The 15,066-nt window shown below is 36.0% G+C and overlaps 1 protein-coding gene across 3 annotated transcripts; it reads left to right on the top strand.

Annotated features, from left to right (window-relative positions):
- Positions 1 to 282: 282 nt before the first annotated feature.
- On the top strand, positions 283 to 12,406 carry LOC104220305 (polyadenylate-binding protein-interacting protein 3-like). 3 transcript variants are annotated; one of them, XM_009771146.2, is made up of 15 exons: positions 283 to 471; positions 3,842 to 4,032; positions 4,097 to 4,243; positions 4,378 to 4,511; positions 4,762 to 4,952; positions 6,364 to 6,541; positions 6,642 to 6,875; positions 7,283 to 7,401; positions 7,560 to 7,629; positions 7,743 to 7,776; positions 9,710 to 10,029; positions 10,181 to 10,327; positions 11,263 to 11,355; positions 11,473 to 11,523; positions 12,042 to 12,406. In XM_009771146.2, the coding sequence occupies exons 2-15, from the start codon at positions 3,900 to 3,902 to the stop codon at positions 12,069 to 12,071; spliced, it is 1,881 nt and encodes a 626-aa protein (XP_009769448.1). In that variant the 5' UTR covers positions 283 to 471; positions 3,842 to 3,899; the 3' UTR covers positions 12,072 to 12,406. The 3 variants fall into 3 exon arrangements, with proteins under 3 accessions (XP_009769448.1, XP_070003951.1, XP_070003952.1); XM_070147850.1 differs by having other exon boundaries at positions 11,470 to 11,523; XM_070147851.1 differs by lacking the exon at positions 283 to 471 and adding an exon at positions 2,349 to 3,743 and having other exon boundaries at positions 11,470 to 11,523.
- Positions 12,407 to 15,066: the final 2,660 nt, after the last annotated feature.

Raw genomic sequence — 15,066 nt, 5'->3', positions numbered from 1 at the left:
AAAAGGAATATTGTTACACTTATATTATCGTTTTTAGTAAAATCTTTATTAGAAAAGTTATTATAGTTTACTTATTACTAATGCTTATATTGCTCATACAAATATTGTTGCACAACATAAAAATAGAATCCAAATAATGTATTAACAATAGTAAATTTTATGTTGATATTAGTCCTGTCAGTCAATCTTTATTGTATTTTATTAATACATTGTAAATTGTAAATTGTAAATTGTAAATTAGTAAAATACAGACAAGATCTTTATAGGGAGGGCATCATAATGGACTCCGTGTAATGTAAGAGAAAGAACCCATTTTTGCAATTCGGGCAATTTCAGTTTTCTCGGTGGCGGTAGACGCGCTGTGACTTCTTCACCCTTTCCAATTCCGTTGACATAAAACGGTGTCGTTTCTGGTCAAATTCAATTCTCTTCGCTACGATCGCTACATTCTCTCTTTCCCCGTCTCTCTTTGTAAGTCTCGTCTTACTTGTCTACATCTGTATTGACGGATCACCTAGTTTGGATCGCACAAGAAAATGGGTCTAGGGTTTTGAATTAAGCTCTGAAAACAATTTTTTATTTTAAAATCCCTTTAAAGTTGGGATTTCTATTGATTACTTAAGATTTTGTAAAGTAGCTACAAAAGCTATTATTGTCAATCGAGTAGGTGATTTTGGATCGTTGTAGAGAAACTTTTTTATGGATTATGCTGTTTATTCTTTGCCAATTTAGCTCTTATTGTTGTTGTATGTTAACTAGCAATTGTGAGCCTGTAGACTCCAGTTATCACTTGGTATGATTATGTATACCACAGAAAAAGAAAGAAAGAAAGAAATAAAGAGCTAAAAGATACTGAATGCAGGTTGGATAGAAGACTTAGCTCAAGTTTTCACTGAATAGAAAATAGATTCTTTGGCAAGTTGTTGCTTCCCTTTTCCGGGAAGTGTTCTATGTTCCCATCCGTATTGCACGTTCATCATTGTTCCTTTCTACACGTTATAACCTTCTATTAGTTCAATATTTGACTGGAAAAGCTCATCATTTAAAAGCTTAAGAGCAATTGAGGTTTTAGTTAGGTTCATAATTGTTCTTCACCAAGTCTCTGATCTAATGATCTTGAGCTTATCAATGAAACCCCTACTTAATTATAGGAAGAAAGCACTCTGACCTTGAGCTTAAGGTCATTCCCTCCTTTAAATCAAGTATAGAAATGCTAATAAAGTACTGTTTCGAAAAGAAAGTATATAGATGATAGAGGTGATGTTTTTCACAAATTTCTTAGAACAATCTGCTACGGTTTTAGTGAGTTGAACATTTATTTCCTTGTTAATTTGAATCCCTTTGGAACATACAAGTCATTTTTTTAAAGATGGAAAATATAAGTCATTTTAGCTTAGTGTCAAGCAAAGATTGATATTTTATTCCTTTTTTTCTTTTGATCAAGTAAGGAGTAATTCTATTAATACTGGGGAAAACTCCCGTACACAAGAAATATACAAAAGATGGAGAACCTATAAAAATAAATGGTTCTCTACATAAGACACTCATCCTTCAATACATATAGGAACATCACCGGTGCACTAAAAAGATATTAATGATAAACGACTATTCTTCAAATGTTCAAAATCATGCTCAATTCCTTTAAAAGATCTCCTATTTCTCTCTATCCACACTATCCACCTTAAAGCTGACCGACATGGTCCATACTAACCAGACCATCTCAGAATCTCCTAACACAGGAGATCCCCCTCTTCTTTGAGTTTTTGGTAGTCAAAATCATTCCTCTAGCCGCCAACTATACAAAAACACACACCTTTCCTGGCGCTTTGAGAATCCAAACTGATAATATATTCTATTTATGATAATTGAAGTACACAAAGCCTTAGCCTTGCCACCCATCCTTGAATATGAATTATCTAAATCTTGATATATCAAGTTAGAAAGATGCACCCAAATATTTACCAATCCTGTTATTCTAAAGCTACTTATACATACATACATAGACGTGTGTGTATATTTATTTTATTCTAGCAATTTGGTCTATCTTAAGCATCAGAAGTGAGGCTGGGTTTGCTTCTGCACCCAAGGGTACCCAATGGTCAATGAGATGAAAACATTGGAGAGGGTGATTTCTTCCCATCTGGCTAAGTCTTGGGTGGTAGAGTTACCCTGTGTTTGTGCTGGTGGGAGATAGCAGGCATTTGTGGAAATATCAATCTAAGCCGGACACCACCATTTAAAAAAGAAGGGGGGGGGGGGGTTACACCATTACAGTCCGGAACTAACACTTCTTTTGTGCTATTTTATGTGACATAATTTGGCTTTCAGGTCAAGCCAATCAAATGTTGAATTTAATTTACTGTCGGTTGAAACTTGAATAATGGAAAATTACAGTAAAAATTATTATGAAGGTGATGATTATATTGTAAGCATTTTTGTCAAATATGGAAAGATAGTGATGAAATAAAAAGGTTTGACTGTCACAAGTCGAACTCTGCCAAATAAGTTACCCCTTGATGCACTTACATTAACTCTCAGAGCTATTACAGGGACATAATAGTCCTTTTCCAGATTCGTTGGACCTTTTATTTCTTGTGTATTTTGGAGTACAAATTGCATATTAGATGTAATTTGTGGAAAACCATCTTCTTGTTTAAAGCTTTCTCTTCCAGTACATTTCTTGTACAAGAGCTCTCCTTTTCTTTGGAAATAAATACTTAAAAAGGGGGGGGGGTAACTGTTGTGTTTCTTTTCATCTATGAATCTACAGTTTTTCTGCAATCTACTTGTGTTAGTGGGGTTTTCGTAGTTAGTTACTTAGCCCCTGGATCATATTTTTTGACATATGCAACTTCTGCTGTAATTGGTAATTGTAATCTTGATCGCGTAAAACAAGGAAAAGGATAATCCTGTTGGTGTTTCTTTAGGATAATATACTTCTGTCAGTATCATAAGGATGCTTTGGGTGATTTCTATTAGTAGGTCAAAATTGTGCTAGTTAGTATTGAACAGTTAATTCCTTGCCATTCATATGGTCTCTGTGTGTATGTATGTTTAGGATGTTTCTTTGCTCACTTCTATGTCTCAATTGGATGTGACTACTTCAAGATGTAAAAAGTTTTGGTCATTGTTTGGAATCAAAATGAAGCAACACCCAAATCTAGGTTATAGAAATGCCAAGTATTTTTGGAAGTGATTAGAACATTGGCTTTACTTTGGTTCTCATCCAATACATCTTGTGATGAACCTATACAATGTGGTTTAAGTACTCCGAATAACATTATGTGTAGAATCCAGCAAGATTAACCTATACTTTGCTATCCATTTCTAACAATGCATAGTGGTCATTTTTCGTTGAGGTTTTGTCTTATCGTAAATATTACATATCTCCTTAACATTTAATTCCGATACTATTAGTTATCTCTCTAAGCAGTATATGTTAGGCTGGTTGAAGATCTCCATCTGTGATGTTATATGAATTCATTTCAAAAACTCTCTATTAGTCGTAAGAGAAATTAAGGGTCTGCATCTATTAACATGTAATTCTCACCTTGCATTGCAGAGGACATTGCCTTCTATTTTACTTTGAATCTTGTTAATCTCAGTTCAACAAAGTGCATTTATGCCTAGCTATTGTTCAAAAGATGCAATATTTTCGCATTCTATACTTCTTGTTTCTGGTTTGTTGGTAACAGCTACTGGAAGATTCAGGTCTTGATTGTCGCCTTGGTGTGTACTGTGCAGTTATGTACTTTGCTAAGATTACAAAAAAAGATGCGTCTTTTACATTTCCATCTTTGCAGTAAGGGTTATTTGTTTATAGGAGTGTTGTCTTCTGCAGTGTACATACTGAACCCAAGCTGAACTGCATCTCGCCTATAAACACATTTTTGAGGACGATGCAGCAGCCTGTGCAGCCAAGGCCTTATGCCAATGGATATGGCCGTCGTAAAGTTGAAAAAGAAGTGGGTACTAGGTTGGAGAGTAAAGTTCAATCTGGAAAAGCTACTTACCTTCAATTTGCTGGTGTAGGTGAGAACCGCTGACTTAGAATTATCCATGATTTCTTCCCTAGGTCTAACTCCAAGTGTTCCAGGTAAAGGGGGAGCATATCAAAGCCCGTCACGTGATCGACTAGTTTATTTAACTTCTTGTCTTGTTGGACATCAAGTGGAAGTACAAGTGCTGGACGGATCTGTGTTTTCAGGGATACTTCATGCAGCAAACACTGAAAAAGATTCTGGTATGTTAGAATTAGAAAAATTAAATTAGACTGCAGTATCTTTTTTGGGGTATCAATTAAAGACTCAACATTGTTTGACATATTTTTAACTATTTTATATTAAACATCAGCTTTTTTACCTTCGCCTGGCACAGGTATTATTCTGAAAATGGCCCACTTGATAAAAGATAGTACAGAGGGAATGAAAAATACTTCTGAAACTTTTAGCAAGCCTCCATCAAAGACTTTAATAATCCCGGGTAAAGAGTTTGTGCAAGTTATAGCAAAGGTTTGTGTGCAACTACTATAATTCTTTATGGCAATTACTTTATGCACCGTCAACAAAAACATATCTTTAAATAATCAACCAAACAAATCAGGCCACAGTATATGATAGTGATGGTCTTTTCATGAAAGACCTGTATATATCATTTCTAATTGAATTTCTTGACTCATATTGTTGTCACTTTCTATCATCTCTTTTTAAACTGGTAAAGTAGATTTAATGATACTGATGATGCTCTATTGCTTTGGAGTAGGGTGTGCCTGTAACTTTAGATGGCTTCAGAACAGAATTCATGCTGGAAAAGCAGCAGGAACTTTTGACAGATTCATGCATTTCACAATCTCAGCATAATGAGGTAGAGCGGCAGTTGGAACGCTGGGTACCTGATGATGATGCTCCTGAATGTCCTGAACTAGAAAATATATTTGATGGCCATTGGAATAGGTTGTTAGCTCACATCATTTCCTTTGATTGTTCGTGGATTTATTAGCTATTTGTAGTTCTCTATACAATAGTTAATTTGATAGTGTCTCAAAGTAGTTAACCTGCGACTTATGAGCTATGATGAAATTAATAGCAAAAAATTGAGCATGTATTATCAACTTCTTATAGAATTATCCTATGCTCTTGTGGAAACTGATTATTAGTGTGGTTAAAAGAAAAGAACTCTCTGCATACTTCTAGTGGGATGGTTATGTTGGTTGTTCTTGAGCATCATATTCATATAGGCCTACAATCTCTGGTATCCATGCAGATTTAGTCGAAAATTGGACAGAATGGAACGGAAAGATCCGTATAGGTGACACACGCTAGCAGGATTAAGGCTTGGTCTTGGTGTTATGCTTACATTAGGTCCAGTGCTTTTAAGAGTCTTTTTAGTGATTTAGTCCACTTAGATATGCATGTTCTTAGGAACTACAAATTCTAGCATAGAGAACCCCAAATTTTTGAATGTTCGAATGAAATGGGTCTAAATAGAGCAAATGGATAGTGAGAATTCATATGCCAACTATTCCATTTGTGGGATTGGGGCGTCATTGTATTTTCTTGGTCCCGTCCCTCATGCATACTTCCTACATCATTTGTCTCAGTGCTTCTCTTTCTATCTGGCTCTATGTCATTTTCCTATCCAGAACATACTCCTCCTTTGTCGTCGAAGTGTTGTTTGTGCAATTCTTCCTTATAGACATCCCTTTTTCTCTAAAGCTAAGTAAATATGAATTCAATTATGCTGAAGTAAGACATTGAGTTGGACTGCGCCAGATGTTAGCACTGGAAAAGTTCTTATGGTTTAATTGTTATTTTATTTCTGAATCATATTTCAAGTCACTTCAAGTCTTCAACTGTCTTTGGAGCAGAGTATTTCTTGGTGGAAAGGGTTAATCCCTCCTGTAGCTTTTTTTTTTGTTTTATATCCCTCCTATGCGGCCCTTCCTCGGACCCTGCGTGTATGCGGGATGCTTTGTGCACCGTGCTGCCCTTGTGTGGGTAATTAGTAATCGCCAAAAGGATTAAAAAGATGTCTTTCCCTGGTGTAAAGATCTTGCGTACTTGTTGTAGCAGATTATTGCATGTTAATTCAGGAGGAGTGCCCCTTTCTCGTACGATATAAAATAAATTTCACTCAATTACATTACCAGAGTGCCCCTTTGTGCTCTATATGATGAAAGATGCATGCATAAAATGGTCTGCTTGATTATTCTGTCTCCAATTTATTAGTAACACATGGTCTATTAGACTCTCTTTGTCCAATGTTATTATCTAATTGTAAAATTTGCATGTCTGGACAAGCCATCTTCCGATGATTTTGTAGTTGCTTCAACTCTTACACATTTACAATGTGTGTGTTTGTTAGGGGCTGGGATCAATTTGAAGCCAATGAAACACTGTTTGGAGTAAAAAGCACATTTAATGAGGAACTTTATACGACAAAACTTGAGAAAGGTCCTCAGATGAGTGAGTTGGAAAAAGAAGCTCTAAGAATAGCTAGAGAAATTGAGGGTGAGGATACACGTGATCTTCATCTAGCAGAGGTGGGATAATTGTTTATTTGGAACCCTTGGTTTCTTAGAGATCTTTCCCTGCTTCTTCCATTCTAATTGAGTTGCATTTTTTGGAATTTCCTCTTCGTAGGAGAGAGGGATTCAACTTCATGGGAACCTAGAAGTTGATGAGGAAACCAGGTTTTCAGCAGTTGTTAGAGAGATTGATGATAGCGGTTATGACGACTGTGAGGACATATTATTGGATTCACGTAATGACGAAACATTTCAAGGTGTATCTAGTACTATGGGCAAGTTATCTACTGACAAGAGCAGCAGGAAAATTAGTGATGGTGCACAAGTGTCATCAGGACCTTCCTCCATGGTATAAGTTTGTTCAAATACATTCATTATTCTATGGGAAAATTGTTCATATGTGGTACTGGGGCTTTTTTCCTTCTATGGGTGTATTTTGGGTTCTGTTCGTGTAACTTGTAATTTCTTATTACGAAATCCAAGGCACTTAGGATATGGATGACAAAAGAAGTGTATCGTCATACTCATGCTAGTCAAATATCTCAAGCTAGTTAGAAAATATTCATTGGCTAGTTAAAGTCTACTAGTTTTGGCGAATATGAGATTGTCCATGTATTCGACCAAGCACTTTCAGAGTGAGTTATGTGGTTTAAGAGCGTATAAATAATACCTTAGCTTCTATGTACTTGATTACAGTTTGACATAAGTCTAATTATATGACGTCTTCTAGTATTTCTGTGCCTTTCTTGTCTGAAGGATGAAGTGCAATCTTCCCAGTTAAGTACCAGCAGGGATCTCTATCAGACTTGTTATGATGATCATGCTAAACAGTCACCGGCTGAAATTGTTCCTAAAGGTGCCTCTATCTTAAACAGGTTTGCTATTAATCATTCCTTTCTGCCATGGTGATTCTTTTTATCTCCTTAGGCTGGGAAGTCTATATTCTGGTATCATGAATGCTATTGTTTTAATTGATAAATAGCCTTGTTAAAGATCTCATTTATCATCTCTCTAACTGAAATTATCTTTTTAGGGGACTCAAAGGTCTGTATAGTGAGCATGCTGGGGCAAATTGCAATAATGAGAATAGAAGAAATCAAATGGTTAGCTAATCTCTGACTTGCATAATGCTTATTGCTTTCATTTTACTTATTAATGTTTGTCTTCTTTCGCTTGGAATTTTTTTCTTATGGTTGGTGTTCGTTGTTTCATGCAGATAGCTGAAGAAGCTCAAACGTCATTACCGGAAGGTGAGCATGTCTTCTGCTGCTGGAGTAGTATCATTTTTCATGCCAACTCATGTGAATGGAATTTTTTAATTATCTCCCTTACATTGAATAGTGGAATCTTCTCCAACAATATTTGCATTTTTCATTTATTTTGGCTAATTTATCTCTGTAATATGTGGGGCTTTTGCCTTGTTTCATGTATTATTTGCATTATCATCAGTACTATAGAGAGCAAAAAATATTAGGAATAACTTTTTTTTTTTGGGGGGGGGGGGAGGGGGTTATAAAGATGTTATTTTCTTTTGCATCTGGATGTGTAAATTCATCTTTGTGTACTTCTAATTCAGGGCTGGATTGAATACTCCAATGGCCTCTTTAACTCCCTCATACTAGAATTTCTAAAAATATTGATGTGTCAACAGGTGACGGCACAATTAGTTCCTCGTCAAGTGACCTCCAATAACTTTTTAGATATTAACATATGGTTTTCCAAGATGCTAAAGTATACTCAGGCGTAAATTGCAAGCAGCTACGTAATTGCAAATGAAGGAACCAGAACTTTTAGCTTTTAAAAGAAATGGATTAGAAAATTTTACGATAAAGCTTTCTCAAAATGGTAATCTGTGGCAAAGTGAAAATGGAGGCTTTTTTATTAAGGGAAAAATGGAGGTTATCTTCTGCAATTAAAATGCAAGTTTTGCAACAGAAGTAGTGAAGTTACCTCTAATCATGATACATACCTTAAGATGTTAAAGGTACTTTTAGGTGTAAAAGAGAGTAACCAGTTGTACCCAAAGAACAGAGAAATTTTGACCTGTTAAAAGAAAGAACAGAGATCTTTAATAATTGAACTTTCTTGAAATGGTAACTTGTGCAAGGAAACAGGTTATTTGTGCGTTTGGAATTCTATAGAAGTGGTGAAATACCAGTAAAACATGATGCATATTGCATACCTTGCTCTTGTAAAACTGTAAGCTTTTGGATCCACCTGATAAATTCTGGCTGTCAATGGCTCATTAAGTTTCAAGCCCCTAATGCAAAATCTACACTATATATAGGTGGATGTTACTGTATGACTACAAAATCTTTCTTGTTTTTTTTTTTTTTTGTGTGTGTGGGGGGGGGGTTGATAAAGTAGCATTGTTATGGACTTCCATATTTTTGATTTACTATCTACAATTTATCTAGTTTGTTAATTTCAAGTTTTGACCTTTTGTGTGCTGATGGTTAAATTGCTTCATCGAACTTGATCTATTGCTCTCTCTATGCAGTTGACCAAGAATAATTAGGTTATCCTATTAATGTGCTTTTTACTGGATAATGTTAAAGTGGTAACACCGAATTAGCTTTTTGTTATTTTGTTTTGAGTAACACATGCTTCATTGTAGCTTGCTAATTTATCTCTCCAGTCTCTTGTAATTTATGTTCTTAAAACTTAGTAGGATAATAGTTGTTATCTTGAAGAACGAACTGTATCTGCCCTAAGACTGTTGAGGATGTGCCTTGATGCTTCACTTAGAACAAAATAGCTGCCTATGCTATGAAGCACGGTTCTAGGTAGCCTTTTCACAGATCTGATCTTCCACGTAGATGAAATGCTAATTTAGCATCAAAGCACGCCCGAAGATACAATCTAGGTTTAATTTTGGTAACATTCACATATATTGGTGTTCGTGCAATCAAATGATATAGGGTCTCTCAGAGATCCCTGTTTATGGTAAAATTTTAGGTCGATTACATTTTGCCTCCAACTCTCTAGTTTTGAAAATTGAGATTGAATTTGTGACTGAGGAACAAGCTCTCTCATGCTTGTGCAAGAACAGTTACTTCATGTTGGTAATTTCTGTCTGCTGGTCTGTGACACACTTGTGCCTTTGATAGTGCAAATTCAGCTCTGTCAAAATGTCTGTTTCCCAACTTCCCTTCTTGTTGATGTTAGGTTAAACTCGTGCAGATTCAAAGTTTTCTTCAAGAATAAAGATGGATACCTCTGATAGGGGTAGATTGTCTTCAGACATCTCCGCATCGTGTGTCCATCCAGAGCACCAGGATAAGATCACAAGTTCTTCTAGAGAGAAATTGGAGGGTGTGGTGTCTTCCAAGATTCAGGGGACTGCACAATCTGCTAATTCTCGTGTGCGACCTAGTAGTTCTGCTCTATCCGCTTCTGATGGAACAGGTGTTGCCTCAACATCAGCTGACAATGGATTATCACGAACCTCTTCTATAAATTCATTTTCGTCAGAAAAATCCACATTGAATCCACATGCTAAGGTAAGGACTTTTTCTTAATATTTCTTTGTTCAACAAAATGACAACAAAATTTCCATAGTTCAATTGGAGTTATGTTGTTTAGTTTTTGTCCCTTCCTTTGGCTAAACATCTACATGTTTATCTATTCTGCTTCTGTTGTATATTTTGTCAGGAATTTAAACTAAATCCTAATGCAAAGAGTTTCACCCCATCTCAATCACCTTTGCGACCTGCTTCGCCTGTGTCTGATAATTCCTTCTACTATCCAGCTGGTGTGACTACTGTCCCGCACATGCATGGCATGCCTGTTGGCATTGGGGTAAGTGATGCTTGTATTGTTTACCGTCAAATGTTAATATAATGCTAAATTTTTTGAGACACAATTTTTTTGTATGAATCTTATCTGGTATGTCTTTGGAAGTTAAAGCATGGTCGACTCTGTAGAGTCCGTATTACCATGTTATGTCTAGATATGTACTTATGTAGTGTTCATCAGCGCTAATTTGACTCGGTTATTTGGCTTATGCTGGTGGAAATATTATATATTTGGTCTAGTAACCTATTATGTAATATCTGCTTGTGAGTTTTCCTAAGAATGGTCATTTACATGAGTGGAGTAAATTAAGGATTCTTTGTCATTCGTAAAATAACACTTCTGTGATTGTTTACCCTTTGTTCTCATCTTTACGGTGTAACTGGAACTCCATTTGCTCTTGTAGTCAATTCTGGTAAAATATTGTGCTTCTCTTGTCGGTTATAACTAGTGCTGTGTGTTCTTCGAGAATATTCATGCTTTTGACTTTGTGTCATCCTCTATCTTCTGGTATTACCGTTAAGCTCGGTTTGCCTTATGATCTGCCTATAGTTTAAAGAAATAAATAAGCAGGGAACTTGTTCTGTGTGTGTCGTTACTTTATTCTTTTCCATTTTCCTCCAAAGTACTCCTAATGTTCCTGTGGCAATAAGAGATGCAATGCTATATAAGTTTAATCTTCATGTTCTTATGCTCCTCTTTGAACTACAACTTATGGAGTAATTTTAAGAAGCTGAAATTGCTTGCAACTGCTCTACTATTTCATATTGTTAGAAGATAGCCGGTGAAGTTCACTAATCTTTTGAAACTGCTGTCACGTTTTTGTGAAATATTTTCCCCATCCTTTTTGGTGTTTCAACTAAAGATATGTTATTACTTGTTTTCCCCTTTCCACATTTTAATGCATTACTGAAAGTTTGTTAATCATGTATGCGTGGCAGGTTGGTGCATCATTTTCTGCACATCAGCCTGTTATATTTAATCCTCAGGCGACTCCTGTACCACAACCGTATTTTCATCCAAATGGACCGCAGGTTCGTTAGTTTTTGGGTTATTATCCTATATGCTTACTGATTCTTCTGCCATTATATTTGAAGTGCGTTTGAGAATGTGTCAACATTCTAATCTTTTTGATGCAATATGGACAGCAGATGATGATTGGTCACCCTCGGCAAGTTGTCTATATGCCGAATTACCCCCCTGTAAGAATTATTTTTGACATTTTACATTTATCTTTGTTGATCTTTTCCAGTTTTGCTATTCTTCCCATTATCATAGTTCAGCATTGATAAAAGTTCAAGTTGTGGGGAAAGCTTTCTGGATAAAGACCAATAATTGTCCGGTAACACCAAAATAATGATTATTTTACATGACAGCCCAAAGCTGTGCTCCGGTCTGTTGGCTGCTTCCTACATCAATCACACTTCATTTCTGATTAATGTGCTTGATCTTATATTTGGCCAAATAACTCCTTTTGTGCATAATTAGATCTAGTACTTGAGAGATGAGTTTTCTAATTCTATGAGAAATCTCTCTTGTTTCTAGCGAGAGCCAAATCTCAATGTTTATTCATCCTATCATGCATGCTCTCTTTCTGTATCAAGTCTCGTAGGTCATATAACAAACTAGTGGAGGCTTCAACCCCCCCCCCCCCTCTAGTGAGTAAGAAAACCAACGGACAGTGGCTCAAACTGACTGTTGCTTTATTCATACATGACAGGAAATGCCGTTTAAGGGAAGAGAGTATTAACCAGTTTGCTAACAATATCGCGTGGTGGGTTGACCCAATTTGCTGATATAGAAAATAATTTCTGACGCTAGAGATTGTGGAACATTTATTGGTGAACGAGGTTCAGCTGGTTGATCTCCAAATGGTTTTGATTAGAGCTCTTCCTTGTAGTGGAATTTCACTGATTCGAATTGTCATAATCATAGATTTGTAAGCTTTCAGATTTACAGTCTCTCATGGAGTTTATTTACTGAGGTGTTACTTTGGTATACTTCATATTTCTTCTCTTTGATCTGTATTCCTGATAATGTTTGTTGTTCTATTTTTTCAATACTATTTTAGTGGACTTTTAGCTACTTATTGGTGGAAAAATAAACCAAAAAAGATGTGAACAAGAGTCGAGTTACACTGTGTTAAAGTTTAGTTTCGTTTACGTGGAAATTATACTCAAAGAAGATAATGCAAACTTAATGAGAAATGAAAAACAAAAGGAACACATTATCAGTTATTATGGTGAGACAAACCGATTTTATGGCGCAACTAAAAATTAGGTACTGCTTACATGTAACAGTAGAATACAACGCAATGTTCTACAAGATTAGAACGTTGATTGCCTTAAGTTACAATGGCTTTTCAATTTCAGGAAAGTCGACAGTAGTATAAATGCAAGATATTTCTTACGTCCTTATATAAAAGGTAGAATAGCCTAAATGACACGTATACTTGTGCTACTTTGTCATCTCGGTCCCTATATTCAATGAAGTTTCATCTAAACACCTGACTTAACATCGACCGTTGACTGAGCTTATATGTCATTCATTTTGCTGACTTTTGCTGAGTCAGAAAAATGAATGGTTACGCACTCTGAAAAGGAGAGTGGATACATTTATTTTGATTTAAAAATATTAAAATAATAAAGAATTACCATAAAAAGAAAAGGAGTAAATTAATTTCCCAACCCAAGTATCTCTACCCGTTTCCTAACCCTTCGGCCTTATTTCCCCACGTTTCTCCCCATCTTCTTCTCCCCCTCTTTCCTATCGTAACCCTCCACCCCCCCACATCCCCAACCCCAACCCCACCCCTCTACCCCTTGTGGGTAGTTAGCAACGAAATTAATAGTATAAAAAGGAAAAGAATTTTCTTTTAGGGAAGCTAAATAAACAGATCTGTTAATGGAGTTAAAGTTTTTAAAGATATTAAGAAGCTATGGGCAAGTAATTTTCGTGTTCATCAGTCCATTGTGGTCATGGGTTTTGCAAAGGAATCCGGTGAGTGGAGAACTAGGTGGTGGAGTCCGCTAGTGATTATTTTTCAGTGATTTTGTCACACCTCCTTTTTGCGCCCCCGCGAGGGTACAAGGAGTTTTTTCTAATTAAAGGACAATCGAAACGAGATTGGTTTATTTATTTCAGAGTCGCCACTTGGGAGATTTAGGGTGTCCCAAGTCACCAATTTTAATCCCGAATCGAGGAAAAGAATGACTCCATATTATAGTCTGCGTACCAGAAATCCGGATAAGGAATTCTGTTAACCCGGGAGAAGGTGTTAGGCATTCCCGAGTTCCGTGGTTCTAGCACGGTCGCTCAACTGTTATATTCGGCTTGATTATCTGATTTTATACAAATATGAACTTATGTGCAAATTTTATCTTTTAACCGCTTTATTATTATTATTTTTAAAAGAATGTGAACATCGCTTAAAACATGTCTTTGGATTGCGTCACATGAAATGCACCCACAATCCGGAACACATTTTATTTGATGTTTTGGGATTTGGATTTGGGTCGCATGAAATGCACACCCAAGCTTAAGAAAGTAAACTATTAAACACGCGCCTAAAGAGACTATCGCGTTATTATTTTGGGAAGGCCGTGAAATTCACTAAACGGTCCTTCCGAATTCTAATTAAACCATACGTTTCGTGAGGGCCCCGCAATCTATACGTTTTATTTGGCGAGGCTCGGCTCGTTTTTATTTAAAAGGATGAACCTATAGTGACTACATTTTTCTATTAGGTTCGTCTCTAAAATAAAAGAAAATCCCTCAATTAATTACATGCTAAAAAAAGACGTAACTTATTAGTTATTAGTTTACGGCTAATGCAAATGGAAAATTGCAATCGAGTTTGTACCAAGAAAGATTGCTTTTATTCAATATTCTACCATTTACTAATACTAGAACATGAGATAGATACACAATAATATCAAAACAGATTAACTATTCTTCGATTAATTTAAACTAACATTATTAGATGAAGAAATTATACATATGCAACCTCATTACTCATTAATCATTCAACTACATCTTTAAACAAAGAAAGGAAAATTATATTCAAACACAAGTCTAAACAGGAGGAATTCAACAGGAACAAAGCCTGATTAATATTTCATTTCGCTTCAAGCCGAGAGTGTACAAATGTGTACCTGGAAATAGCAGTACAAGAACAAAAGAAGGAGAAGTCAGCAGCAGTAATAACACAGCAACAGCAGGTTCAGCAACACCGCAAAACCAGTAACAACCAATAGAATAACCCAGCAACGGATTGAAAAATCAGCAATGCCAAAGTACAATCGCAGTCAAAGCAGAAGAGAGAAAAGATACAAGATGCAGTAGTTTCTGATTTTTGAATAACACTCGCAGAAAAGCAAACGGAATTGTTCAAGTGAAAATTCAAATTGTCTTTCTCTTTTACCCTCAAAAACTCTCTCTCGAGTGTAAAAGTCTGTCAATAATCTCTCTAGAAAATAATCCTCCTAATAATGATCTTCTCGTCCCCTTCTATGTCAAGAATGACTCTTATTTATAGCAAGACTCTTGTCTTGAATTCCCAACCCCAAATATTCCCCCAATGGCATGCTTTGTCCCCACTAATTAATGTTTTCTTTATTTTAAACTTTGTCCCCCATGCCTACATTAAATAAATGCAACAAACCCAACCCATTACAATTTGTCCCTCATGCCTAACATAAACAAATACAATATTCCCCTCCACTACATTATGATTTGTCCCCCAT

This window comes from Nicotiana sylvestris, chromosome 6 (genome assembly GCF_000393655.2).
Source record: "Nicotiana sylvestris chromosome 6, ASM39365v2, whole genome shotgun sequence".
NCBI classification, from domain to species: domain Eukaryota; kingdom Viridiplantae; phylum Streptophyta; class Magnoliopsida; order Solanales; family Solanaceae; genus Nicotiana; species Nicotiana sylvestris.
This window is presented reverse-complemented; position numbering and strand designations above follow the sequence as displayed.

Excerpts from the sequence above, each read along its gene's own strand:
- LOC104220305 (XM_070147850.1), top strand. The coding sequence starts at position 3,900 with ATGCAGCAGCCTGTGCAGCCAAGGCCTTATGCCAATGGATATGGCCGT. Across the intron at positions 4,033-4,096 it reads CCTTCAATTTGCTGGTGTAG|GTAAAGGGGGAGCATATCAA; the intron begins GTGAGAACCGCT and ends CAAGTGTTCCAG. Across the intron at positions 7,402-7,559 it reads GGTGCCTCTATCTTAAACAG|GGGACTCAAAGGTCTGTATA; the intron begins GTTTGCTATTAA and ends TTATCTTTTTAG.